Below are 27,617 nucleotides of genomic sequence, written 5' to 3'. Positions count from 1 at the left end.
GGGCCTTTAACCATTGAAAAGGGCACGCAATAAAAAGACACTTTAGAACGGCTTTGCTCTCTTTATCCTCTTCATCCAGGTAATACTCAGTCCTCCGTTTTTCGCCGTCTTGACCAAACGAACTCTCACCCTATGTCATTTCGGCAGGCTTTTCTCTGCCCCACAAAGCCTTGATCTGACAAAACTATCGGCTCGTTCACAGCACCAATTTTGCTCATCAAACAGTGGCAATCTAAAGCGGCTGACCAAGAAGTGCCCACTCCATGATGGTTCATGATGCCTCACGTCAAGCCTTGGTTGGACTAAGGCCTGTGAGACCATCATCATATAAACAGCAATACAAGCACTATTTCTTGGGATAAACTCAGGGCTGTTGCGCTCAATCCCTTCTTTCATAACAGTGTTCACTGGAGCTTCAAGGTGCCAACAGTCTGAGTGAAGTGAGCCGACTGGAAGGAAAGGACCCATCCAGAATGATTGTCGCCCAAGTGCGGAGCTTCATCTCTCTACGTCCGTTTCTCTCCCTGCGATCTTTTTGTGGGCAAGGTCTTTCTTCTCCCGTCATCTGTCAATTGCTTGTAATTGATCTTTTCCTTAATTGGTACTTTTCCTACAGAGACCCTTTTTTCAGCCACGATAACCCGAAGCACCAAACACGCGATACAATCATGGCCTTCCAATACCGCTCCCACCCGCTCCCCTCTCGAAAGCATCCCCAATCCTAAGCTCCCCGAGCCTCTACTCGACTCGCTCAGAATAAGCCTTCTGCCTCTTTTAAATCACGACAAAATATAACAAGGGCAACATTACAAGCTTTTGGGCGTTTCTACACCAATAAAAAGAGAAACCGGACACTAAACATGCGCCACCATCAACTACTTCAACTTCTGATATCTGCCAGATGCCAATACATTTTGCGATGATTGACGCCGATTTAAAATGAGCTCTATATCGAGCAGACGTACGCGGCAATCTCACGCGTTGGATAAAGACTATACATATGGTTCCTGATCTGCACCAGCTTCATATCACAACAAAAAAGGCCATGGGCTATTCGCGCTGAAAAAAATGCTGAAACCCGAGTTTCACCTCCTTATCACATATTGGTCAGTCAAATGGAAGCAACTGAAAGAGACGTACATACCCTTCCAGGTGTAGGTTACAATGCCAGAAGGGAAAGAGGCCGGTGCTGCAAGCATCGTTTGCACACAAACATTGGGAAAATATAGGAGTTTGCAGGCCGCGTTTGCAGGCGTATGATTGGAATACCGATTGAGAATAGCAAGCAATTTTTATTGGATGCACGTGTGGGGCCACCGTGGGCTCTTCCTTTCGGCGTAAAGAGTTAGAACCCCACTTACTTCTCTTCCTGATAGCCAATCTTGAAAATTGCTCCGCGACCCAACACTCAATTGGCCAAATTTCGGAACGTTGTCCTGAATTAAATATGAGCTACTTATGCTCCAATTATATGCTTGCAAATGTAAATTGCAGACCCCACACTCTCCCAATACATACTCAACGTGCAACTGGCGTTTGCAGCCCCTTAGGAGCTGCGCAATGGACACTTATTGAGAAGAGGTCAGAAATAGGTGACGGAAATATTTATTAAGAACTAATATCAAACCCTCTTAAAACTAGGAAATTGACAATTTGGAAGACATGCTTACAAAGAACAAGTGGCAGCTTTTATGTAAGATTCCGATTCTAGTATCTGGTATTGATTTGCATGCAAAGCGCGCCGTGCGCTACGTTTCCTACTGCGTGAAAAGCGACTGTTCTGTTTGTCACATTTGGTTTTCTTCTTACAATTAAATAGCGGGAAAGCAATTGTGAGAAAGGCTTCAGGTGCGGCAATTGAAACCTTTAGGGCGAGCGAGCGAGTCAATTCTACCTTCACTACGATTAAATATGCAAAAGAATGTATTTCTCAGTTTTAACTTCTTTTGGCGCCCCGGTAGTAAGTGTGTGTGGGGACTGCAAGCTGTCTTTGCAAGCTTATAATAGGATCATACGTAGCGCGCACGGATATCATTGGCATTGGATTGGAAACAGGCTAACATTTCCCCTGGGTCTGATTGTTTGTCACTCTAGTGTACCGTATTGCCGAAGCGGGGGAAATCTTGGCCGCCCCCGACAATGCATTTCGCATTCCTCCTTTCTCACAAACCAGCTATGTCGGCGCGCAATCTTTTACCTCTCATTGATATCTCCCAATTGACTAACGGAGATATAAATAAGTTGCTGAGATGCTCGCTACTTCGATTCGGTGCCTTTCGCTTGCCAGTTGTTCCCCAGCTAAGTCAAATTCACAACAAGGTATTTTCGGACGTAAGAAACGACCACGTTATCCTTACGTGCCTATATGCTAACATATTCTAGGCACGAACGTTCTTCAGTCAAGACCCAGAAACAAAACAAACGATTCGAGGATTTTCGCAGCTTTGTGAAGAGCGCGTGCGCCAGAATATCAAAATACCGAAAGAAAGTATATATTTCTTTGAAAAAAAGACGCCCAAACATGAACTTCGCGATCCATCAGCAGAATTCAATCACTCTGTGAATGATTTGCAGATGGTAAACTTTCCTACCCCGCCCCCCCCCCCCCCCAACCCAAATGTTCAGCAGTACCTAATTTTCAAAAGGAATGGAACCTTCTTGGACGTGGCTTAGTACGTGCCTTGCAAGATACTCTACAAATGAAGGATCAGTCTCTAGCACAAGATATCAATCTCCATGACCCCACCATTGGGGTGCATCACTATGACTCCCGCCAACTTCGCACCGATGACGAGCACTATAACCCTCCACACGTGGACAGTGGCTGGTTGACTGTATTGCTTCGAGAACCCACGGGATGTTGTGACGGGTTGGAAATCGCTGATCTTGAATCTACGGAGAGCACCGAAAGCAAAGAAGTTGGTGAAAATGCAACTTTTTGTCCTGTTTCCACCATGCCCGGGGAGGCTGTCGTTATTGCAGGTAAGAAATTACAGAATTTGTTTGGAGGTCGGGTTAATGCTTGTGTACATAAGGTGAGCAGGCCTGAAACAGTACCTGCTACGGAACGATTGAGCGTTGCAATTTTTTTTTAAGCTTATAAGGCGAGAATGTAATGTACATACAGGGTATTCTATGGGTTCATGAGGACTACCCCGCAGGAGGGATCTTTACCTGGAATTAATAAGCCATTGTATCCTAACTGGTTGAAAAGCTCCATCCTGACAGACTAGTCTTTCTCTTACATTGAGGACCCTACCCAGAACCTGAGGTGCAGGCTGATAGATTCGAAAAATAGAACTCATCTCAATGGTAGCTTAAGTGTTGTGGATGTATTAATTGGTGGGCTTCCGAGAACGTCCTGCAACTATATAAAATATATTGTGTGCTTATTGAGTGCTGAGTATGTCCCCAAGCGAGATGCACGATGATGGAAGTTGTTACGACATCGTCCATGGACCTTCACAAGAAGCTCCCCTGCACCCCCGCACCTTCAGGTATAGGTGTATATGATAGGTTACCCCGGTTAGACCGCACAATTCTTATATTTAGCACACAAATTCCTCAGTGCAGGAACCAGCGATTAATCTGGAGAATATATACACTATTGTGGTTCAAGGCATCACCCTGTGTTCTTCGCTCGTAATCCAACAGGACTCCTAATAGGAGGTCCTAGCAGAAGTGCTTCAAACAATAGAGATGTGGCTTGCCTGCAACGCAGGCACACTTCGGATGAACTCGCTATCAGGAATGCCTTAAGCAATTAAACATTGACGGTTCTGGCATTGATAAATTGGATGTGGAATACATAGGTGCCGTTCTCTTTCCGAATATCTTAGACCTCAGGTGCCAAGTACCTTTATCCTGCTGATTCGGCAGATAGTGCCTTAAGAACCAGGAAGAAGAAGGATGTCGGCGCATAACTATACGTCGACATACCGGAGGGTTTATTAATCCTCCAAATGCTGTAACGTATTTCACATACGAGTGGATCACACAAGCGAGTGGATCAGCCAATCCAACCTACTAATTTCAAGTGCATATATCTCAACCAAAACTCCATTAAATTAAATACACTAAAATCATCTAGCTAGCTGAACATCTATTAATTTATGCCCTATCTCTCCACAACCACTACACTTTGGTGGCGCCCGTGTACGTGGTTGTAAAGCCGGCAAAGGGCTTCTTCGTGGAGGGGAGGGAGGTGCTTCATCTGCTTCCACCGGCTTTGTGTTCAATTGAGAAGCTTCTTGAACTGTGAGCCCTGCTTTAGCTGGTATCTGCTGTCGGGATCGAGTACGCTTTTGCTTCTCCTTCTCGTTGGCGGCGCGTAATTCCTTGTTTTCTTTCGCGAGTAAGATAGCACCTTGCATTGTAAGACGGAAGCCTTTTATAAGCTGGTTTAATGCACGATCTGACGGGCTAGGTGGACTTCGAGATCTTGTACGAAGTAAAGCTTTGATTGATGAAGCCTGCCGACGTAGTTCTTTCTCTGTAGCTGGGTTTTTGGTGTAAAATTTCGACTTGATTCACTACCCCGGCTGGGGAAGGGGGGGGGGGGGGGTTAGGTGTTCGAAGTCGAATATTAAGCTTTGAAATCACTTGATCTGGTGCAAAGGGTACTAAACCGGTAGATCGGAAGCTGCTTTAAAATGTCTCCGGTTTAAAAGCTTCAATTCATGCGTTTAGGTATGCTTCAAGAAAGTCAAGTTCATCAATATGGTTGATCCCGTTCCACATCTTCGTTTCATGTGTCTGACCGTAGGACCGTTTTAAGACCGCAAAACAGCCGAGGTAGTAAAAGGTGAGAAGCATGCGGAGGCATACAACTTGGTATCACCATATTTTGCTCGCAAATTTCGTCGATTTTGGGGGTTGAATAACTTCCGTGGTCGTTAAGTATCCAAAGTCGATACCCCTCTTCTTACGCGAAGAAGTCGAAGGAATAAATGATTTTTGAAGCTATCGAAGTCCAGTTTCATCGAAAGACCAACGGTTCGGACTAACTCCAAAACGTCAATCGTCGGCGAGTCCATCGAACCATGATTCAATAAAGACTTTGCCGTAAAAAAACACGCACGAAGTGAGCGCCGAACCCGAAGTATTGATACACCCAGTCCTCACGATTTCTGGGTTGCAAAACTTCTCGTAGTATTCATTTTTTGTAATAGCCTTCGCAGTTGCCGTCAACCCTATAGCGAAACCAGACTCATCAAAGTTCACGTCATCGGGGTCGATGGGGTACCAGTTTTGAACAAGATTAAACCACTCTCCAATAATCTTCGGATCTTCACATTTTGCGCGCTCGTAATTATACCGCTTCGAGAACGGGTATGAAAGGAGAGGGCGCCGATTTTACAGAACTGTAAACCCATTTCTTGCCGACCGAAACAATCGGGTAGTTCAGCACTGTTGAAGAAGATTCGCCATTTTGTAGAATGCCGGGGGGTCGCACCGCATAGATCCGTAGAGAGATTCTATTTGTGAAGCGGTTCCCCTTCAGTTTCTGTCCATTTATGTGAATTGGCGTCAGAAAGCGCGCGAGATGTAGTCCCACGAAGACGTGTCCGGAGGGTTGGACTCGGGCACGTTAAACTAGCGCGCTGCTTCGCGAAAAACGCTGGTTTCTTCATTCTTAATAGCCTGAATAGCTAAAATTCTACCTTTTCGCCCTGTTGAATTTCTAGAGGATCGGGAGCGAATCGGTGGCATGGTGGGTGGTTGAATTGACTAAGTGCTGGTTCGGTAGTGATTACGTTACCAAGGTATTATAGCCAGAAGATCACCTGACAATTGGAACGGTGGTACCATACAAAGTGTATATTATAAGTAGTCAGCATGTCCGTTGAAATTTCTCGTTTTGTGAATTTAGCTTGTTAGTTACCAGTAAAGGTTACTTACCATACAGCAGCGTATCATCAGTATTTGTACCCCAGTACTTCTGCCCTGACCGCTCTTTTTACACCGCCTGTCTATCATCTCTCTCTACCCGCTTACTCACTAGTGCTAATAGTGCGCGTAGTTAGTCATTGGCTTTATTATTCCTATTCTCTCTGCTTCTCAATCCTCTACTAGTTAATGTGGAAGAGGTAATTGAGTATCAAGCTTGACAAACTAGCGACTTGGAATATAACTAGTTAAGTATTCAGGGGTTACATCGGCAGAAAAAGAGTGGGTCTAATGTATAGGGGTACGACTGAGTACAATGTCCCCGCCAGCCCTTCATTTGACCCACGTCGTTGGCAGTCATGGACGTTATCTACCTTCAATTAGATACTTCTCAGCAATATGTACCGTGGTACGAAATATCTTCCCTCAAAGAAATCTCCAAGAGTCGTCGAAAACAGTTAGCTCTGCAGGCATCGCTCCTTGCTTCTTATTTAGCTGATGTGTCCTCAACGTCAATACCGTCAGCCCCAAGATGTGAGATCAGAAATGGGATCAAAGAAAGGGTCTTGCAATGCGCGAAAAGCCTATGTGTTGAGAATGCAATGCTCACCAAAGAGTATGCGGATAAAATCCAGACGACAAAGTCCATTATTTGCCAAGATGACCCGGCTGACGTAAAAGGCAAACGATGGGCGAAAGGGTATATAGAGGCGATATGGCTTACGTCTCGGATTCTAGGCAAGGGATATGCAATTCTCATGGGATGCGCTGTCGTAAAGCGCACTCAGTTGAGGATCTCAGAGTATGTCAACCTGATATCGTATTTGAAGTCCGAGAAAAGCCTGCTTGGTTGTATATCTCTTTGTGAGCGCAATGTCTTTGGTACGTAGTTATTTCCAGCGTCAGAGTCCAGCTTGGGCTTACTTCAAATCAGTTTCTCTAGGTCAAACGGTTCCTGCTAAGAGAGCTCTTCTCGACGAGGAAAACATGCGTAGTGTATCATCGAGTACAATTGGAGATAGGGCAAACCCTTGTATCACTGAAGGCGACCCTCCTCTCACAACATCTACAATTGTGCAGACCATTGAAACCGATTTCTGGCCACGGATTTCAAAGTCGGCGAAAGGATTATTTGGATTTCTGTGTTCGTTGGCGGATGAAAAGATACCCGAGATCTTGCTTCTTCGCATGATGGCTCAGACTGCTATTTGGGACGCTGATGGCGTTCTTCGCTCCGAAAATACACCTTATATTGATTGCATCGTGGGGGATCTCGTGTCTGGCAAAGCGTTTGACTTTGTCTTGTTGTTTAAATCCATTGGGTTGATCCACGAGCAATCGGGAGACTTTGGGAGGAAAACCTTCATCATCTCTGAAGAGATGCGATTGGCTTTTGGTCGAGATACGCTCTTTATGGAAGAATGGGCACGCCTTGTGCTGGTCTGTCATGCATTTCCAGGACACTGGGAAGAACAATGGTAGGACGATCCTAAACTTGATGTCGTTTATACCATAGTGTCAGATGGTTGACTTCTTGATATTCCAGGTTTCTTGAACACGGCCGTATTCTGCTACCTCAACTACGACATGCCTTTGATTTTTGCCCTTCAATGAAGAGCCGGGTTATTGATGATCCAATCCACGGGTACAAAGTGCTGCTGACACTTATACTATCAACGAGAGTGCCAGGCGCGGATTGGAGATTGAAAGCCATCAATATCGCAGAAGACATCCTTAGCGCCAAGCCCGAATTTGGAAATAGCAACCTCATCTACCTCGAAAGCCTATTGAATCTGCGAAAGCTAGAGACCTCTCGTAGGCTTCAGAGTGCCCACTTCGAGAATAGTGATGATCTTCACTCCCCAATCGACGCTCGGTCAAATTGCATCCACGGAGCATTGATAAGGTCCAAAGCACAAGACTATATCATGGAGAATCCCTCAAACTTGGAAGAAGCGGATCGCTTGTTGAGAACGTTCGGGTCATGGGATCCTATGTCACCAAGCACTATGGAGCTCTATGAGATCAACCTTCAGAAACTCATACTCTGCAAAATCCGGCGCTGGAAAGCAGAGTTTGGCCAGGCAGTGGAACAATTGGATGCGTTAACTCACTTTTTTGGACACAATTACGATGACACAGGATGCAACTTTTGGTCCCACTATGCTGGCACGCTTTGTGAGCTGCACCGGTTTACTGAGGCGGAGGAATGGTCGCGCCATACAATTGCGGCCCATCAAGACCTCCAATCAGATCGCATATTTGCCACTGGTCAGAAAAGATACCGAATGCTACGGCTTTCTCTCGCCGAAACGCTTTTGTCCAAATCTTTTGTGGAGCATGGTTTTGCGCTCTGCGAAACCGAAAACGACTTGGTCCCCGCAGAGCTAGAGGAATCGCTAATGATATATGAAGAGCTGAACAAAGAGTATCAAACACTGGCTAGAAGAGATTGGGCCTCGCGCCTCGAACATTTACGAGTCGTTCTGGGTAAAGCGATGATAGTCCACATGCGCGGTCTACTGGAAGATGCTAAGCAGCATTGGAACAACGTATTGACCATCGTCCAGTACTGTCAGGAAAACAATCAAGTCACCGGATTCTTGGAAATGGTTGTTCAATATTGCAGGTGTGATATCGCGGCACGACAAGAGGATTATAACGAAGCGCACCTCTTTTTAAAAGCCGCAAAAGCCCAATTTGCGGATATCGGTCGGGAACATTGGTGGACCTGCATTGGGACAGACTTCTTGGACCATTTACGCAATTCACTTGCGAAGAGAGATATGATCTCGGGAATTGACGAACGCTGAGGCTGGAAAATGCAGGCATAAGGGCGATATAAGAAGCGCCAAATGCTGTTGATGTACCATCATACTTCGTGAATTCTTTCTTATTCGTTTTTTTCCCACTGTTTTTGTATTTAATAGCTAGTCTACTTTGCGAGATATTTCTAGTGTTGTGAAGGTTTGATGTTATTTGTGGAGTTTGGCAATGTCCAGTTAACTAACGTATTTCACATAACGTATTCTACAAGCGAGCTGGCCACCTATTGGGGTGAAAAAGCGCAGAAGCTATTATTGTTGCAATGTTGTGAACTCAGTTTGAGGTGCGATCTCAAGGCAAGCTTCGATGAATAACTTCTAAGCATGTGACGTTAGGTTGAACTTGCTTCATGTCTGAATTGTGAATCTCTTCTCTTTTGGCTTCTGCAAGAAAAGGAAACGGGAGAAATGTTTGCTTGCTTGTTTCATCGAGAACTCCAGTGACCTACTTGTCTCTGATTTTATGCATGGTTAATAAAGGCGTACTGAAATTCTGTAAAGTTGTATTTCCACATCACCTGATTATTATCATATGATGGGCTAAAAAGCGAGAGAAACGGAAGAGGTGGCACGCCGCTTCTTGATGCGGAAAGACAAGGATCAGAAACAACGTGGAAATCCAAGTATTTTATTGCCGACATACTTTGGATCACAGAGTAAAGGCCAGCTCTAGCTTCGCAAATGGAGCAGACGTGTGACGGCGAACGCACGCCGAGCTCTAATGTCCGCCCCATTCCAAGATGAGTTGGTTCACGTGACTCTACAGCGATCCTGGGTATACGTAATCTAGAGCACCAATCATGGGTGCAAAGAACTGATCTCCCAAATGGCAATGAGGGGTGTGATTACATAACGAAGAAACTACGCGGAAAACCCACAAACCCCTTTCCCAACTGCAGCATTCGTTCCGACATGAATTGCGCGACAGCCAAAATATAAATAAACGAAACTGATAAAAAAACAAGCTCAAAATAAAACGAATCCCCCTCGTTGCAATAGTGTTGCTGGAAAATAAATATCTCAATAACCTTGACTTTCCCCCGAAAACAATGGGCACAACTGATCATATTGCTCGAGCACAACCCTACGCCTTCCCAGTCCACGGATGAGCTCAGCGCACCATCGCGAGACTCCATACGCTGCCTCAATATCACCCCATCTGGAGAGGACTGTCACGGGCCCATACCGTAACAACAATATTGGATCTTATGCGCGTTTCCCGCTGTCAGAAGCGTTGATGACCATGGACGTGAACAGACTGAATGAACTAGAAACGATTGGCCCACAACCGCTGCCACCGTGGCGCGGCGATGCCTTCACGGAGTTAGAGATTGAAACAGACCGGAAACGGCGAGGGAACGGGCAGTGAGTGTGCGGTCCAGGTAGCGGAGCTTATAGGTGTTTCACGCCATCAGCACGATTTTCTGGCCACCAGCGCTCGAACGGCATACGCAGAGAACGGACTACTGCAACAACATTGTGAGGCAGCAAATCGGCCTTGCAAGCAATCGAGAACGCAGAGAGCAAATCAGGACAACGCATCATTCTCGCGATTCTCCAAGCAGCCATCGAGGTCCGAGCACAGATCATTGCCCTCCGCCTTCAGTGAATTCTAGGATATTGTAAAGCCCTTGGACTTGCGCAGCAGACCCACTAGCCAAGGCGGCCGCGTACCAGGCAAAACCCACCCCTTTCGCCCGCTGCTGACGGGGAGAAGGCATTTATTCGCGGTAATATTCACGCTCAGTGGGAGCGCGAGTGGCGTTCCGGCACCAAAGACGGTCATCTGCGAGAGAGCCGCCGTTTGTACCGGCGAAGTATACCCGAAAGGCTGTACGGAAACCTGCCCAGGAACTGAGCATACCTGCTTACGCAGCTATGCACGGGCCACAGTTGGTTGTCTTCCTACCTATACAAAACAGTTTGGCTTTCGTGATGATGATAAGTACGCGTGCGGCGCGCAGGAGACGGTCGTCCACGTTCTGGTGGACTGTTAAAGGCGGAATATTGACTCCAGGATCCAGAAGTAGGGTCCCAGGAGTGTAACAGCTCCCAGATCTGGTCCACGTATTCCTAAAGCCAGTTTTGCGTTCATTCAGGAAGTATCAATGCATTTATAAGGAAGAACATCGAGACTCCCGACCCCACTAGTTGGTTTTTCTGCCAACAATCTTTGTCTTGACTCAACACAGGTCCACTGAGATGGAATCCATGTCTGTATTCCCTTTGTCACCACCGTCAGGTATGATGGGAAAAGGACTTTTACCTACCGACATGTTTTCCAGCTTTTACATATCTAAAATCAAGCGAAATTGCTACAGATTTTGCGTGTGCATTGACATTTAGTACTTGCAAAGATGAAACGGTCGCGTGGTGTTGGTGCTCTCATTTTTAATTTTCAGAACTTCATTTACATAGGATATAAGCGTGCTCCAAAACTCAAAATCACGGCTATGCTCTCTTTTGCTGATCCCAATGCCAAATATCAGGTCACATGGAGTCGCGTGTGATTGACAGTCGCTTGGCTAATTTCGCATTTCCCTCATACCTCCGCTGTGAACTGTGATCACCTACGCTGAGTGGAAAACAGTCGTGCTGACCGGCAAAGGGATGCAGAAGTGGAAGGGTCTCGCGGTACATGAGGCCCTGCTAGTCTGCCTGAGCGACGGGGGCTATTTTCCACACTCTACTCGACTAACATTCCATGGGATCTCACTAAACGCGGACGCGACTCATTCTGACGAGGGTCGTTTGGTGATGAATTTGGGAAGTTCGCTATCGGGAGACGATTCACTTGCCGTGTGGACATGACGTGTCTCGATATCCGACGGTTGGACTCGAAGTGGGCGAATCAAGGCGTCTAAAGTTCCTTCGTCTCAACTGTATTCATCAGCATCCCGGGCATTGAATAATCGGAATCAGCCGTACTTGCCACACACAGCATGACGTGCCAGAACCTGTATTTCGCTTTTCCAGCCACTCTTCCTCGCAGGCCAGGTGGGAAAGCGGTGGGAAAGCGTCTTGCACTAACAACGCAAGATCACACGCTCATTTGCAAGATTTTCATCCTCGGTCAGACAAAACACACAGTGGATTTCGTCGACCTCTTCACTCAAGCTGAGGTCCCGGAGCGTCAAGTTTTGGACACCCGTCCGGAAATTAGCGACCGATGTCGGGATAGCTGGTCGAGCGGGCGAAACGTGCCCCGGAACACTGTTGGTCCGCAGCATTGCGGCAGTGACAAAGGGATTGATTAATTGCACTGGCTCGGGCTTGTTGGCAGGGGCACCGGCGGGTCTTGCCTCAGCCCGTGTGGTGACCGGTCAGTGTTGTCTGATTTCGCAGGGCGTCGCCTGGAGGCTGACGATGCCTGACGCTGGCTCGTATTTATAACAACTGATGGAGAGCCAATTCTAGAGCCATGTGGCACTTGTGCCCGGTTGCGGACGGCTGCTTCAAACCACTGCTGGCCAACTTGTTCGACCTGCTGGTACCGGTGCCATCTCGCACAGAGGAATTCTTTGACAATGGCACACCAGTACTGCAAGTATATTTACGGCCGTGATCATGGACTCATATACATCCATGTCCGCTTGTGCTCGCGCCAGCATTAGGAGGAAATGCATTATCACCCGCAAAGTCGACCCTCTGATTTTCAATAAAACCACCAGCTGCTTTGGCAAGTCCGTCCAAATCCCCTTTGGTTGACCAAAGTATGCAGCATGGATGAATTATCAGCAGTGGGGGGTGTCAATGGCCATATCCGATCTCTAGATCTTTGCTTGCTTCGGAAGGCTATACTTTGGTCTATAGGTATGTTCTAGAACCAACGCCTCTGACATCCAAGAAAATTTGTTCTAGGGCTTTTCTTGTTTTGATGATCCAGTCCAAACCACACAGCCCAGGCGTTGTTTGCTACAGATATTATCCATACCATGTTTGAGATCGTCACGAGGATATTCTATTGTCGTACTATGAGATGGGGGTCTACATGGTAGGAATAGGAAAGTCGGCCTGGAAATTGTAGACTACCAGCAAAAGTCTTCACATGAGACGTAAGTGTTAAATTGCGGTCGAAATTCTAAAGAGTTTCCGAATCTCTTTGTTTGTGGTATTGAATAATTGCCCACTGAAGCCTGGTTACGTGGTGTTTGACTGTTTTAGTTAGTTTGCCAGCTGCTCTACACTGAGGTGGAGGGGACAACATACTAGCCTCAAAATATTCTGCTTGTTGAGCAGTCATCAGGGCTAGCTCGGATTCAAGATCTTTCTCATACCGGTCCATCTCTGCGACCAATTGGCGGGCAACATCCATCTTCTTGACCATGTGCCGGTCTAGTTCGACGGACCTTCCCTCGATAGAGTAGTGGCAGCTTCCATCCCTTTTTCCGTTCGATACTCCATTCCTGATAATCTCCAGCCAACCAATCCCTGGGTTTTGGTGTCATCATGTGGGAAAGGAGGATCACAGCCCATGATAAACAGTAGGCAGCCTTCGCGTCCGTGACTGTTTAGGTACTGTTGGGACAAGCCCTCTGGCCAGGTTGGCTCGAGTACATTGAGGTGCTTGTGGAAGGGTTTGAATGACGGTGAAGGCATAACATTCGTCGTTGTATGGCTGATGATATTCTACTGCGTCAGTTCAAGTCGTAACTGGTTACTCGCTCTTCGCATACCTATGTAAACGAGACAACCAGCCTCCAGGATGGGATGAATGAAGCGAGCAAAACCACGAAAAAGAAGGATGGTAGTGGAATGGTAATGTGAACTTCGAATCTTCACGGGTGTTGTATATATTGTATATATACATGAATTTCAGGTTCGAACTAGCCCATTCTGATTACCTCGTACTTATGTATAAAAATTCTAATTGGGAAAATAAAAGGGAAGGACGTAATTTCGAATATGATCGAGACCCCACTTCCCTAAGCACCCGGCAGGGTTCGGAAAACAGGCATTTGCATGCCGCTGCAGCGTGATCACGATATCACACCTCATCCTTGCCGTTTCGCTCCACCCCCTTTTTTTCCTCTCCGGTGTACTGTGGCCACTTTGTCCGCTCCACTTGGCAACTCAGAGCATGGAGTTAGGCAAATCAGCAACAGGTCAACGTATGGTGACCCACTGCCATGACTACAGCCTTTTCAGCTCGATCTACTATATAATAGACAGATTTTTGTATCTGCTTTCCAGCGTGTTTGGGTTCGTCGATTTTAGGGTATGTCTCCGTACTACGGGTCAGGAGGAGGTGCCAGCGCTGTGGTCAACCGCACGTTCCTGGTCTCCTTCGGGACGAGACCCTAGATATCTAAGTTTAGAACAATCTCGGCTCCTGCTACACATATGTAGATCCTAGCTCATGGTTCAGCCATAGGCTAGGGATCACGTTCAGTTCGAATACATCTCTAGGATGGCTTCGTAGGAACGGGAGAAACTTGTCAATGGTGACATGGACCTGGATTTTTTTCTTTTGATATTCGGTGGGAAAATTGCGACGATTTACGATCAAGTTACTAAAGTATGATTGATATATTAAAGAGCTAGTGACCAAATTAATGACAAGGAGGTCTCGTGTATCACATGAAACAAGGGAATAACCTTCAACATTCCTTGTTTTGTACAGTATTGATACTGAATATTATTTCAGCACAGACTTCCCGGCCTAACGAAGTGGGTTTATTTGTTTTCTCGCGATTGATCCGTAATCAGTAATCATTATGGCTTAGCCAATGGCGAAATCCGCATATAGCGTCTAATAACTTCACCTTGGGAAAGGCGTGATGGACACTGACGTTTTTGATGTGATCTTCAAAGTAGGAATGGGGCACTTCCCAATGTCTTCATGTACAGTGATACAGCAAAAGTTCGGACACCACTTCTGCTACCGTTGTCCCGAAGTGGCCATACCGCCTGGTATATACAGTCTTTGATTAGTGATGCCTGACTGACGGAATAAGGGGTGTTCAAACCTCTGCAATGTCACTGTAGGCTTGCAATTTTTCGTTTCTTTTTTTTTTTTTGCCGAAAAAGTCCCTAGATACGGCTTTTCTTGAAAATATGACTTGAGCGTGGTTTCTATACACCTTACGACACGTACACACCCAATCCAAAGGAGTATTAGTCTTAATACCAGGGCATCTAGTGTGCCTTTAAGGCTTTTCTATTTCGCCCACAGTCAAATCCCGCTATAAATTCGATATCATTCTACTTCTAAACTTCGTACTTCTGGGCACCTCTATAGATGACAACCTGTCAGGCTGAATCCTCATTAAACCTCTTCCTGCCGCACAAGTTCTAGTCTCGGTTTGTTGTCAACTAGGAAACTCAGGGGAAATGATCAGGCAACTGGAGGCTCCGACGTACACTGAGGATCAACTAAACGAGGAAGTGCGGGAAGCCTATATCGACCTTGCCGAGGTGGAAGGGCAGTGCATCAACTACCAGGCAGCATGCTGAATCAAAAGTGGACCTATCACACGATCAGTGGCTGGTACTCATTTTGAGGCACCAGGCGCTACTCGACGAGCATCATGACTTCCTCCTCCTTTCTCAACACCCGTCAGCTGGTTGTGCTCTCAAAGACCTAGCCGACAGGTATGAAATGCCAGCGCGCATGTGGCGCCATGGAATCTATTCATTCCTAGAGCTGTTACGTCGGAAACTCTCCGGTTCGATGGAGTATATGCTATCTATCATCTATTTTTCGTACACGAGGATAGATTTACTACTGGAAAGCGTACCGCTTTCAGAGACTTGGATCGAGTGCCTAGGTGACCTGCCACGTTATCGAAAGGTCGTTGGACCCGACATGGACCCCGAACTCTGGGCAGAGGCAAAGCCCAGGTAATGGCCGCATCCAGCATCATCTTGCTGTTTTATCTCGCCCAGACGTCTTTCAAGGGTTCTTTCACTACACGAAAGCATTGATATGCGTGTGCCCATTCCCAGGTGCTCTCGATGGCATGACTCGGCTAGTCACCCCTCTTATGAATATGCCAGCTCAGGAACGAAGTATGACCACTTCGTTCGTGGCTACTCATGGTGCGCTTTTCATGCAGGCTCCGGTTGAGGAATTCGTTTCTCAGGCGATTGAATTTCTTGCTGCCTTACGCAAGAATGGATTAGAAGGGTAGCAAGGCATCCAGATCACATCTTGTAATATCTCCACGATATTTCAATATGGAAGCAAAGAAAGTGTCATGATATTTCGTCTCAGTTTACGTTCCGCGCGATTTCTCTCGCATTTCATACATTGATTACAATACTCAGGCAACCTGAAGACTCAAATGTGTCTTCAAGTGTGCACATCTCAATGGCATTTGTCTGGTGTCTTACGTTAAATCCGGACGCCATAGACCGACTGGAGCCTCTGGTTCCATAGTCGCTACTTGGAACGTATTTGAACACCCTGTTCAGCCACGATACCATTCTGTCAAAAGTTGAGGACGAACCATTCCCGCATCTTGAGGGCGCAAGGTTCCAACAGCTGCCGGAAGACCTCTTGATTAGAGTACAGGCATGGAGTCAGCTTTACTACCCCGAAAACTTCTTCGACGGGGATCCTACACAGGGCGACGGACTATCAGGCGAAGAACCTTCGGCCTTTATGACTAGAAAACATCGAGACCTTTGACTTGGAGTACGCATTGCAACGGTATGTTTTCTCTCCTTCATCTTCAAGAGTACATTAACTTACCGTCTTCTACTAGTCAGAACGCTAGATGACATATACTCGCAAACGAATTAGCGCCAATAGCAGAATCCAGAGCTCACCTCTATGGCAATCCTCTCTCCTCACGAACTGAGACGTCATCCTCTGACTAGGAGTAGGAATTTTGAGGAAGATTTCGAGTCTTGTATAATACTGGGAGTTACGTTACATTGGTTAAATTAATGTCAAGCCTTCTTCGGTTTTTACGCTTCCAGCGAACTGAATTCGATCTAGCAACCTTAGGTGTGCAACTTCTCGGCATTGTCACATCCCTCGTTCACCGAGTCATCTTGCCTATTTAATACGCATGTTTATAGTCAATTTCAGATATACCAAACCGACTTTCAATCCCCTCGCGCATCGCGAGATGAAAGACAGCCCCGGGGGGGAATTTCTCCTCAGTAGGGCCATAGTTTACTTTGGTATTTTGATTTCTTCGAGTATCCTATATCCTTCATAGTCGGGCAGTTACAGGCCCATTTGTGTCGCCAAACTCCAATTTCAGCAAAGAATATGATTTTATCATCAATTGTGTCACAAACGAGGGATATCATGTTTCGAGGATTCATACTATTTTCAGTTGAGTAATGAGGCCCATTGAAGCTGTGAAAAATCACCCAGGCGCTGAATCCACCACGCGATAGTGCTGCAAAGAGCAGTTCGGCACCTTAGGAAGCCTTCCCAGATCCTCAAATTTAATGGACCATTCTTCCGGTACAGATAGTACAGCCTCCTTGTGGTCACTTTCACATGGTTCCAGCTTTTCCCACCAGAGGCTGCTGTCTTGCATATCGTAGGGGATCACATAGAATGTCGGATCTACAAATACTCGTCCTCTAATACTAGCCCGCCAACAATGATTTCGATAAAGTTCCCATGCCTTAGAATTCTGCCAAGGCTCAACATGCCGTTCCGAATAACCCGGCCAGGGCTCAAAATTCTCCCGGCGCTTAGAACCCTCCCAATCACAGACCTTGGCTTGCTCACACAAGAGGTGCCAGACTTAACATTAGAGGAAATGGTAAACCACTGTGTTTGTCCAGGTAGCCGTGACAGAGCGGTACAGAGTGTTATGCCAGAAGGCAGAGACCCGGATCCATTATTAGGAGCGATGCTCAGCTTTATGTCGCTCGGCTACGAAGATTGACAAAGACGGTTTATCCCAGGACGTTGGGAACAGCATCGTAGTCTACAACCAGCGCAGTAACACCAATAACCGATTTCAAGTGTCCTACAGCCATGATTCCGGCGGTTCCGCTCTTCTCTTCGCTCAACACTCTAAAGATATATGGGAAGCTTTATTCTCCAATTACCATCTGCTGTCGCCGAGAACAACACCTGAAGCCATAGAAACGTGATCAATTAGACGCCTAGACAAGCGAGTGTGGCGGATCGAACAAACCACCTCTGTTGAAATCTTGATAACTCCCGGGGCTCCCTCCTAAGAGTGTTGGGCTGGGTCATTCGCTAGGAACTACGTCAAAGTCAAGGTTCAGCCTAGTGAACATGACCAAGTTTCAAGATATTGGTAACGGCTACGCAGTTATTCACTACTTATGTTAAATTCGTTGAGGCCGAGCTGTGAGGCAAGAGGCCGATAGAATTTGCGGATCGCTCCCATCCCCACACGCCGACTGGTTTCCTCGAGTGGTCGGCTGGGTAGGAAAAGGCCTACACGGGGCTGACACAAAGGCAATTTCGTTCTTCCCGTCCCCGAGGAAAGCACAAAACAATGGGCAGAAGGAGCACGTCTGCCTCGCCAGCTCTTTTAGGAGCCGTTTTGATATGGTGATCAGTACCACCCAGACAGTGAATACATTTGACGATGCGCCCGTTGCACCAACACCGTTATCGTCGATCAATCGATCAATTGATGTATTGATTCATCTATATACTTTGAAACATAAATCAAAATCAAGCGCTCGTCATGGGAGGTGGGAGTGGATTGGCATCTGAAAAGAACACTGACGACAGGCGGAGCACCAGTGTGGACCCCACCGACAACCTCCCAACAACCAAACTCGTCCTGTCTCCCACACGGTGCACTCACTGGAGCAACTCGACACGCTTCCTAGATCCCCTCGCTCTACAGAAGCCGGCCTCGACACTTCCCCGTCGACGGTCGCCACTCGGGGGCGCCCTCGTCTCGCGCGTGCGCGCACCGTCCAAAAGCATCACCCAAGCTGGACGTGTCCCTCGAGTGACCGTCTACGCGACCACCGCGTCCGCCATGGTATAAATTACCGCCATCCGCTCCACGCTCCATCGACCTTTTGCTTCCTTTATCTTCTTCTTCTCACTCCTGCCAAATAGCAGCATGTCCGCCCTCGTTCTCCGTGAGAGCATAAACCACGTGGCAGCCCAGCTCAAAAACCCACACCTTGACGATATTCACGAGTTGATGGTCGATGAAGTGGTACGCATCGTTACTCTGCTATGTGGTGGGAGCTCCCCCGATGTCATGGCTCTGAAGTGCTGACTGAGTGAACAGTTTGCGGCCAGGATGGACAAAGTGTGTGAGCTGTGGTACGAATTGCGCATCAGCCCGTCACCGCGACCCCTGAACCGCTATCGCTATCACAAGAACAAGAACAAGAGGAAGACCAAGAACCGCCTTTATAACCAGCTGTATGACGAATGGTGCCCCAAAGATCTCAGCCCGGAGGCGGAGGCGATCATCTGGAACTGGGCCATCCGCCCCGACTCCTTCTTCTTCAACCAGGTAGCAACCACGCCTATTGTCGGCCCGAGTGACCACAGTCCCGAAATTGCCACGCGGTCGATGTTGGATTCAGTTTGTCGCCTTTTGAACCATCTAGATACCCAATTCACGGTCGATTCCATCCGTTGGCGATTGCTCCTATGCTTCCTCACGGAGTTTGTCGATGAACAGATCGCGGGCGTCAGCAGCACGGCCGAGATATGTCTCCTTCTAGTTCAAAGGAAGCTAGTCTCTCCCGAGCTAGAGCAGACGCTAGCCGCCAACCTCTCGAAGTTGTTGAAGGCTGGCCGCGGGTACTTAAGCCTGGCTAAAGAGCTCGGAGGCTGGGGCTCTCTTGTCCACCTCCCTCCCTTCGGCCGGACTACGTACGAACATCACTACCACCCGGCTGGCCAGACGTATCGGTTCGCGATCATTCAAAGGCTCAAGATGCAGGTGCCAAAGGCGGCTAATTACAAGCGCCAAGACGACCGGAACGCCTATGAGGTTGCCGACGCCCTCCGCCAGTACTGGCGCAAGAACTGCCCAACAACCTTCCTAAGCTATGACCCTTTCGAGGTCCGAGGAAATCCGGCCGTGGTCCGGCGGCCAAGAAACCCCGACACCCCTCCTTGCATATCGCGACGACGTGACACCCATCGCCCCCCACAGACGCCTCCCCCGGCCGGCGGGACAATGGGTGGGGAGTTCCCCCTTGTGGCAAGACCCGCGGTACCCCTCGCCGGCAGATCAATCGCGGTGGGACAGTGGCGATCTGACGCCAGACGGCGCGTCTACGACACAGCACTCCTTCATCACCCCCAATGGCGATGACTGTCACCTGATCTTTCCTGGCTCCCCGGCCCCGCTCGTCGTCTAGACGAGCCCGTGAGAAAACGACCGCCCCTGATGCATGTGTGCTGCCAATCCAGATGCGCGTGGCTGACCTAATACCATCGAAGGACCCTGTCGGCCATTCCTCTAACGCACACTGGCCCTCCTTGCGAAGAAGTCTTGGATCTGCATCTGCTCCCCGTGGAAGGGCAGAGGCATAGCAGATGAACACGTTTTAGTTGGTATAACCGTTTAGGTTTCGACATCACACCTCCAGAGGTCTTGTTTATCCCCGGATCATGATATTTGGCGATGGTGGCACCCCTAGAAGTAATACGATGTGATAATCAGGAAAGCCTCATTGACTGTATTACCCAAGACGAAGCTGATAACAGAGACCTTGGTTCTTGTCCACGACTTCGCTCAAATGCAAAATTGTGAAAAGCAAATCCTATGTATTAAGGCGTGGAAGCTGATCTCGAGTTCTACTTTAAGTATCTACATGGCCGTCACTTCTGAATGCATATACGGCGACTCATCTGGGCCCATCAAACCCAATCCTCTTTGCACCCTCTCACACGCTCGTTGGAGACTGCATTGGTATGTAATTGGGATAAATTAAAAGACGCCCGGCAAGGTAGCCCACCTTCGCAAAAAGCGGCCGTCCTCTGTCCAGACTTGGGTTCGTTGCCTTTGGCTGCAAAGATCGACCAAGACCACCTAACCTACAGTGATATTCGAAATCGTTTTTACCTCCCACCTGTCTCTATTATTCCCCAATGCCCCACGCCCTCTACTATGTTCGATGAAATAAACAATATACCCAACCTGGGTTTAATACAGGCGTTTATATATATATATTTACGTTTAACTTATAAACGGCGGACATGTGAATTACTATATCGGGTTAGTTTTCCCTTTTTAGGTTTAGCGCCCCAATGCGCCGTCACGTAACCTCCCTTCAATGCCCTCCGACATAAAAGAGCCTTCTTCGCCGCTCCTCCCTTTCTCTCACTTTTTCATTCTTCCTACCTCTCTATCTTGCACTCATTGCCGCCCCCTCTCTTTTACTCTGGCCCCCACCGACTACTGCACATTTGCTTTCAGCCCGACGCACTGCCCCTTTCATTTTACCGGAGATGCCGCTTGATCCCACATCCAACTTGCAATGCCTGTCACCCAGAAGCGTAACCACTGGGATGATACAGCATCCTGTTCTTTCGTATCGATGATCCCATTCCTTCCCTAGGGCAGTGACTGAGCACCATGCTACGAGGATATCTAAGTCTCCCTCTGCCAGTGCGCCTTTTCGTATCTGATTCCGCGGGCCTCCCTTCAAATCTGCAATGTGCCAGTATACCCTCGACGCTGCATATCCCTCTCCCGCCGCACCACCTGAGGTTGCATTGCACAGCCCCGGCCAAACGCCCAGTTGTCGTCATCGTCGGCCTCTCCGATCCCTCTCTACCCAATCAGTGAAAACTCGAAATCACAGCTCGGTCATTTGGGCCAATAGCGAAAATGCCGCACACGCCCTGGACCTTGGTCGATGCTGCATCTAGATGCTGCATCTTGTGGTCAATGCGAGACTGCAACTACGGGAATTTTTGCCAGTGAGCCATAACTTGTTGTGGACTATGAAACTGGTATGGTCTAGCGTCCTCGACTGCAATGGGTTGGATTGCAGGATCTGGTTGAGATTGTCTACTCTTGGTAGAAGAAGGATTACATCTTCCGGGCCTCCGTCGTCGTCTATAAAAGAGACTACAATTCCACCAATATGGCAAAACTGGAATTCGAATCACCTTCAAATTCTCCTCTTCGCCTGTTCCTTGTTTTCTGCCGGTTTCTTTGTTTTATGAGTGCCCGCAGTCACCACATCCCAAGAGTCTTTAGCCGTCTCTTCCCTATATGTCAAACGTGAGTTTTCCTTTGTATTTTTTTCGGCCCCGGAGTTGCGCATGATGCCTCACCCGACTGGACGCTGATCCTCACGCTAAGCAGCCCTTTGGAGACGATCCCTTCGCCATGGTTCTCTTCTGGCGAGGCGCAGCAAGGCAGACCGTGGACTTTTTCGAATGTGAAACGCTTTGATCCAATGGGAGAAATGCCGCATACACCGTCGGCCTTGCGCGTGACTCCCACAGTCTTCTTGGTTTCACTGTGCGGAACCGCACTCTGTCAAACCGACATAACGTTGAGGACACGTTGGGTCTAAATCACCAGCACTCTCGACTCGGTACGCTTTCCTTCATTCAGGCCAATCCAACGTTGCATTGCACAGCCCCCGGTATCGCAGATCTGCCTACAGCTTCCTGTTTCTGGACGCAGTAGCGCACAATTGTCAGTGTGGGTCTCCGGGCCCTCTGATCCAGTGGATGTGTCTTTGAAGTCACCAAAAGATGGTATTTTTCAGTGGCGAGAAGAAAGCGCTGCCTCGTCACGAGGTTAAGGATGGCCTGCGACTGCATAAACTCGCTCATAATCATGCAGACAACCAGCGAATGAATGAGCTGAAGGCTACAGCGGATCCGCATTGTAGACCGTCGGCGAGCGCGATAGGAAGATACAGCCAGTGGCCTACGATCCATGTTCTGCAATCTGCGTGATACCGCGTCATTGATGATTTGACCTTGATTGGGTGAGCTATTCAAATATTCTGCGCCAGGTTAGAGAGGCCAGCCAATTAACCTTAGGGGCGGCCCCTAAGAAAAACTACACCCCACTCAAATGGCAGGACTAGACTTCAACTTGTTCCTCACTTGTCCCCCATCTATGCTCACATAAATTACAACGTATTTTTATCAGCAGGACTCGCTGGCGGCTTCAACTGGGAAATGTATTTGGTAACCTACAATTTCCGATTCTTACAAATGCGCCGGAACTGCTTCGTGTCTTGGACGAAATGTACTTGCTCGGATGACGCGTTCCGGGTTTTCAGCACCAAGGGATCGGGGCGAATATGCTTTGTACTGGTGCACGACACTCAGGAAGCAGCGGCTATCTTTAGCGGACACGTAGAAAATGCCATCGGTTTTTTGATGAAGCTCAGAGACGTAAGAGAAGAGCTAGCTTAGTCCGAAGGGTCAGGCAATTTGTGTAATATTTTGTCATGTCTAAATCTGAGAAGCATTTCCAAGTCCCAGTGGGAACCATTTTAATTTGAAAGAGGGTCTTCCTTTTACCGACGTCATTTTTCGTCGCTTCTCTCTAGTAGGTTCTTGACTTTCTGTACATACTCTGTATCTCCCAACTCAGGATACAAACGAAGTACAGTATCTAACTGTGACCTCGCAGCCCTGATGTTCTTTTCTGTCCGTGGACAGTGCGTCTTGACAAAACTCTCATGGACGTCTTTGAAGTGGAAGGCTGACTGGAAAAACAGTCTCTTTCCAGAGTCATTCAGCAACGTTGACAACATAAGTGGCGGGTGCTGTGGAAGCTCTTTCTTCTTGATAGAATCCTCAAGGTAAAGACGGTCTTCTGTGAAGCTTTCGCCTTCTGCCACACCATCATTATTCCATCCAGGAATGTCGGCTATGAACCAAGGGTGGTGAATAATGGCTGGCAGCGGTGCCACAGACATCCAATCCCAGTCAATGACCCTATGTTTGATTCCGTCTGTTAGAACGAGGTTATACAGTAGAGAAGCGACTTTTTTCGCCTACCCTGTCAAGTGAAAGTCGTCGCTTTTCATGATATTGTGCGCATTCAGATCCCCATGAGTAAAGCCGATGCCAGTGTATTTATCAAACTCAGCAGCATAATTTGGGATCATCGACCGCATGATCAGATAGTCAATAGCATTGCCCCATCTAGCAGTGCCATTGAGGGTTCGTCGAAGACCTCGGTCCAGGCTTTTCGTGAGCCAGACTGAGTATAGACAATTTTTCTCTGCAACAAAGGCGGAAGGAACAGGAGTAGTCCATAGTTGCAACAGAAATTCTGCGAGGTCATCCAGAAGCCTTTGACGTTTAACTAGAGGGATTTGAAAATTCCAGATCGCTAGCGGCTTGCCACTGACCCATTCTGAGTACAGCACAGGGTGTTCTGCTTCCACAAAAAGGTTTGGCGCTTTGATCTCTGCGCGTTGCTGTTTAACATGCTGGAATTGTCTAACGGCTCGCAGTTCGTTTTTCCAATTATTGGAATCGGTATTGACTCGGGCAGCCCATCGTACGGAGTCTTCAAAGACAACTTCGAATACGCGGTGTGAGCCGCCGTGGCAAGGATGTTCGTCAGCAAGTGAGCATGGAACTCCCAGGCGAAGGCGGCTAGCTTCAGAGAGCAGATCAAGCGAGCCTGCCATATTGGAACTTCTGGAAATGAAACTGACCGTTGTGTTTAACAATGTGAAATGGCAGGAAGAGAGGGAAGTAAAAGAATAAGGTACATGGGCAGCAGTGGGAGTGGGTCCCTTAAATATGGCTTATATAATCATACTGCTTAACGTATTTCACATGCGAGCCGCCACCACAAGCGAGCCGCCATCTCTATTGCCTTTCTCACACTTCAATTGCCAGCAAACCAACCCCAAGCCATCTCCATGAAACCGGACGACAAAACGGATTGTGAAATTATTGAGCTTCCTGACGTTGTATTTGTCGAAGGCAAGGTTTATTTGCGCGAAAGAAAAACATAAATCGCTTGAATGGTCAACTACACATTTGAAAAACAAAAAGCTGGCTGTGATCATGTGTCAAACATTAGTCAAGGACCGAGATCTTTGAATTGGATGCTTGTTCTCCGAGTTTGAGTGGACCGTCACATGAGCATGCCTCGAGCACTTTTATAATATTCAGAAAACTATATCTATGTGCCTAAAGGAAAAGTAGACCCAAAACGGCGGTCCTGGCTGAGACTGCTCTGCAAAACTATGTGGGTATTCACCCACTAGTGGCCTCGACAGACCGGTCTAGCTCCGTAGACAGCGTACTGTCTATTTAGGGTATAGCTTAAAACGTATACCGCATACCCTAAAATAGACAGTATGCCGTCTACGGAGCCCTAATCGGTCTATCGAGACTAATCGGTTGATTGCGCCAATGACCTACCGCTGTGCTACCCTGTCGGGGGCGGGCTTATATTACTAGACGACATGATCCAAAGTAGTCTTCCGCACGACCCAGTAAAACCCATACCCACCCAGACCTAACCCAGTCTGGGTTGGGTTTTGGGTCGAAGGGTTCGACCCAAATGGGTTCTGCGGAAGCCTATCCAAAAGGCTACGTAATGGCCCCATTTAATTGTATTAATTTGCCTAATGGGTGTTCTGCGCATTTATATCTCATACTTCGTACCTTTTACCTTTTACCTTTTACCTTTTACCTTTTACCTTTTACCTCGCACCTCGCACCTCGCACCTCGCACCTCGCCTTTTTCGGGATAGGGGGTGGACTATAAAAGTGTCGAATCTCACATTGGAATAGCTCAGCTCTTTTTCAAGATACTCGAGAATCCTTCAGTGTCGTTGCTCACAAACTCCGTGATTCCGACCCCGACTTCCTGCAGAGCCTGCGCATCTCTCATATTTGCTGTTATCAACACTAGGAAACTTCTTAGAAGCTAAGACTTGTCATTGTAAGTACCTTCTTCGGACACTCCCATTCATCGGCTTACCTGTATATAATACCCAGCCCGAAACCCACATCGCAAAATGAGCAATGATCAGCTTCCCGCACGCAGTTCCCATACTCAAGATCAACCTACAAACCCGACGGGTTATATCGACAAAGCAATTCGGCTCGACTATCTAGCGGTTCGGGCCACTGTTGATGGTCATCCTGATCTTCCCGCGCTCTTAGACAACCTCGGGAATCAGCTATATGATCGATGGCTGCAAACAAAAAACGCCAATTTTCTCAACGCAGCGATCGAGTGTTATCGGGTTATGGCTCAGAATACTGCTCATGATCATCCCGACTATCCAGCGCGCCTAGATAGTCTGGCGGAACTGCTCGACTGTCGATACGGATCTACAGGACTTTTACCTGACCTTGATGACCTTGATAGTGCGATTGCACTCACTCGTACTGCAATCCTGGCCACACATAATGACAACCATAGCATTGCAGAGCGCTGGAACGACCTCGGGAGAAGGCTTGAAACATTGTTTTTTTCTACTAGAGGAAAGATCGCCGATCTCGACGAGGGAATTCAGTTCTCTTTCCAAGCGGTTACGGCCACCCCTGAAGACTCATTTCATCTTGCAGGGCGCTTGGTCGACCTCGCTCGCAAATTCAAAATACGACACGAGTTCGCATCGGCAGGGACAGACGAGCTCGATAGGGCGATTTCGCTATATCGAAGTGCTCTTAAGGCTACTTGTGATAAACCTCAATTTCGGGCAGAGTGCCTACGCGACCTCGGAATTGCCTTGGAAATCCGATATGGAGATATTGGAGAGCCATCTAACCTCCAGGAAGCGATTGCCCTAGCTCGCGACGCAATAAACGCGATGAAGGCCGTCGATCCTAACCATCCTTCGCTTGGGGACTGCTTCCACGAGCTCGCGACCAAGCTCGGACTTCTATACGAAGAAAAAAAGTCGATAGATGACCTCGATGAGGCCATTGCATTGTCTCTTAAGGCGATCAAGGCGGGTGCTCTGTATGGAGAGGTTTTTGTCAACTTAAGAAAAATACTCGCACTTCGATACACGAGAACATACCAGATCAATGATTCTCAAGAAGCAGCCAAGCGGGCGGGAGAAGCAGTTTAGAAGGAGCATTACCTTCTTTTTAGGGGTGAGAAATAACTTAGAACCAAGTGGGACCGTCAGAGAATACCAAAGGCATGAAAAATTCTCCAGCAAACCCGCACCGCCAATCCAACTGCAATAGCCCGAATCCTCTTCAAAAACAGTGGATGGGAAACCTGACCGACTTTGGAATTAGTACGCAGATTCTGGTTGGAAAGTAGTTTACATACCTAAGCTTCAGGAATCCGTGTTTTTTTTCAAGTCACGTTTTATAAAAAAGGAAATTCCAAGGGAGGCTTATAAGAGAATAGAAGTCGGCCACATAAGCGGGGTTGAGTGTAATCGTTTTAATGTAACTATAACTGACTTTGATGATGCGGTTCTAAGCAGAATCCATCTTATTATCAAATATGACAAGTTGACGAAGGATGCGCGTCGTGAGATATGTTCATACTACCTCTCAAAAGCGAATACACACCAAGAACCTGCTACTGTTCGCAACTCACAGCTTCGACGTCTGGAATCGATGGCCCTCAATGGACAAGATGTAGTTGCTCCAGATGATTGGCTGGGTTGATTGCTTACTAAGGTTAGATCAAGAATATAACATCGGTTGCGCACCGCATTGGCTAGCGGCGATGGACACCAGGTGGACTACAGTTATCTTCGCCGTACACGGAAGTCCTTCAGCTTGCTTCTTCTTTCTTCTTTTCTTTTTCATTTGCGCACATTTTAGTCTCATTTCAAATCGACAGTCTTATACTCCATGATCTGTGAATATCTGGGCGAAGCCATGGCGCCAACTCCATTGTGAGACTGTCTTCGCCTTCCCAGCACATTCATTCTCGTGACAATAAAGACTGAGAAGCCGCATAATATTATTACTGTTACTGGTAACTCTCAGGTAGTCGTACTGTGATAACCAACGGCGTGGTAGAAGGATATCATCAAATCGGT

At 47.6% G+C, this 27,617-nt stretch overlaps 7 protein-coding genes across 7 annotated transcripts; 6 read left to right on the top strand and 1 right to left on the bottom strand.

Annotated features, from left to right (window-relative positions):
• Positions 1-2,699: 2,699 nt before the first annotated feature.
• N7471_010580 (uncharacterized protein) lies at positions 2,700-3,075 on the top strand (the record flags this gene model as incomplete). Its single annotated transcript, XM_057283299.1, has 2 exons — positions 2,700-2,982; positions 3,044-3,075. The coding sequence occupies 2 exons, from the start codon at positions 2,700-2,702 to the stop codon at positions 3,073-3,075; spliced, it is 315 nt and encodes a 104-aa protein (XP_057132278.1).
• A 4,005-nt stretch (positions 3,076-7,080) lies between these two features.
• N7471_010579 (uncharacterized protein) lies at positions 7,081-8,702 on the top strand (the record flags this gene model as incomplete). Its single annotated transcript, XM_057283298.1, has 2 exons — positions 7,081-7,367; positions 7,436-8,702. The coding sequence occupies 2 exons, from the start codon at positions 7,081-7,083 to the stop codon at positions 8,700-8,702; spliced, it is 1,554 nt and encodes a 517-aa protein (XP_057132277.1).
• A 6,345-nt stretch (positions 8,703-15,047) lies between these two features.
• N7471_010578 (uncharacterized protein) lies at positions 15,048-15,561 on the top strand (the record flags this gene model as incomplete). The annotated part of the gene is given in 2 exon segments (XM_057283297.1): positions 15,048-15,142; positions 15,159-15,561. 2 exon segments carry the CDS (start codon positions 15,048-15,050, stop codon positions 15,559-15,561), a joined length of 498 nt encoding a protein of 165 aa, XP_057132276.1.
• Positions 15,562-18,352: 2,791 nt separating this feature from the next.
• On the top strand, positions 18,353-18,664 carry N7471_010577 (uncharacterized protein; the record flags this gene model as incomplete). The annotated part of the gene is made up of 1 exon (XM_057283296.1): positions 18,353-18,664. One exon carries the CDS (start codon positions 18,353-18,355, stop codon positions 18,662-18,664), a length of 312 nt encoding a protein of 103 aa, XP_057132275.1.
• A 78-nt stretch (positions 18,665-18,742) lies between these two features.
• On the top strand, positions 18,743-20,006 carry N7471_010576 (uncharacterized protein; the record flags this gene model as incomplete). Its single annotated transcript, XM_057283295.1, has 3 exons — positions 18,743-18,841; positions 18,917-19,653; positions 19,706-20,006. The coding sequence occupies 3 exons, from the start codon at positions 18,743-18,745 to the stop codon at positions 20,004-20,006; spliced, it is 1,137 nt and encodes a 378-aa protein (XP_057132274.1).
• Positions 20,007-23,150: 3,144 nt separating this feature from the next.
• Positions 23,151-24,269, bottom strand: N7471_010575 (aminoglycoside phosphotransferase family protein; the record flags this gene model as incomplete). Its single annotated transcript, XM_057283294.1, has 2 exons — positions 23,151-23,565; positions 23,629-24,269. 2 exons carry the CDS (start codon positions 24,267-24,269, stop codon positions 23,151-23,153), a joined length of 1,056 nt encoding a protein of 351 aa, XP_057132273.1.
• A 1,347-nt stretch (positions 24,270-25,616) lies between these two features.
• Positions 25,617-26,681, top strand: N7471_010574 (uncharacterized protein; the record flags this gene model as incomplete). Its single annotated transcript, XM_057283293.1, has 1 exon — positions 25,617-26,681. One exon carries the CDS (start codon positions 25,617-25,619, stop codon positions 26,679-26,681), a length of 1,065 nt encoding a protein of 354 aa, XP_057132272.1.
• Between the last annotated feature and the right edge of the window lie 936 nt (positions 26,682-27,617).

Source organism: Penicillium samsonianum, assembly GCF_028829775.1.
Source record: "Penicillium samsonianum strain IBT 33392 chromosome Unknown utg000006l_segment0_segment0, whole genome shotgun sequence".
NCBI lineage: Eukaryota > Fungi > Ascomycota > Eurotiomycetes > Eurotiales > Aspergillaceae > Penicillium > Penicillium samsonianum.
The sequence above is the reverse complement of the archived record's forward strand: the minus strand, read 5'-3'. Positions and strand labels throughout refer to the sequence as shown.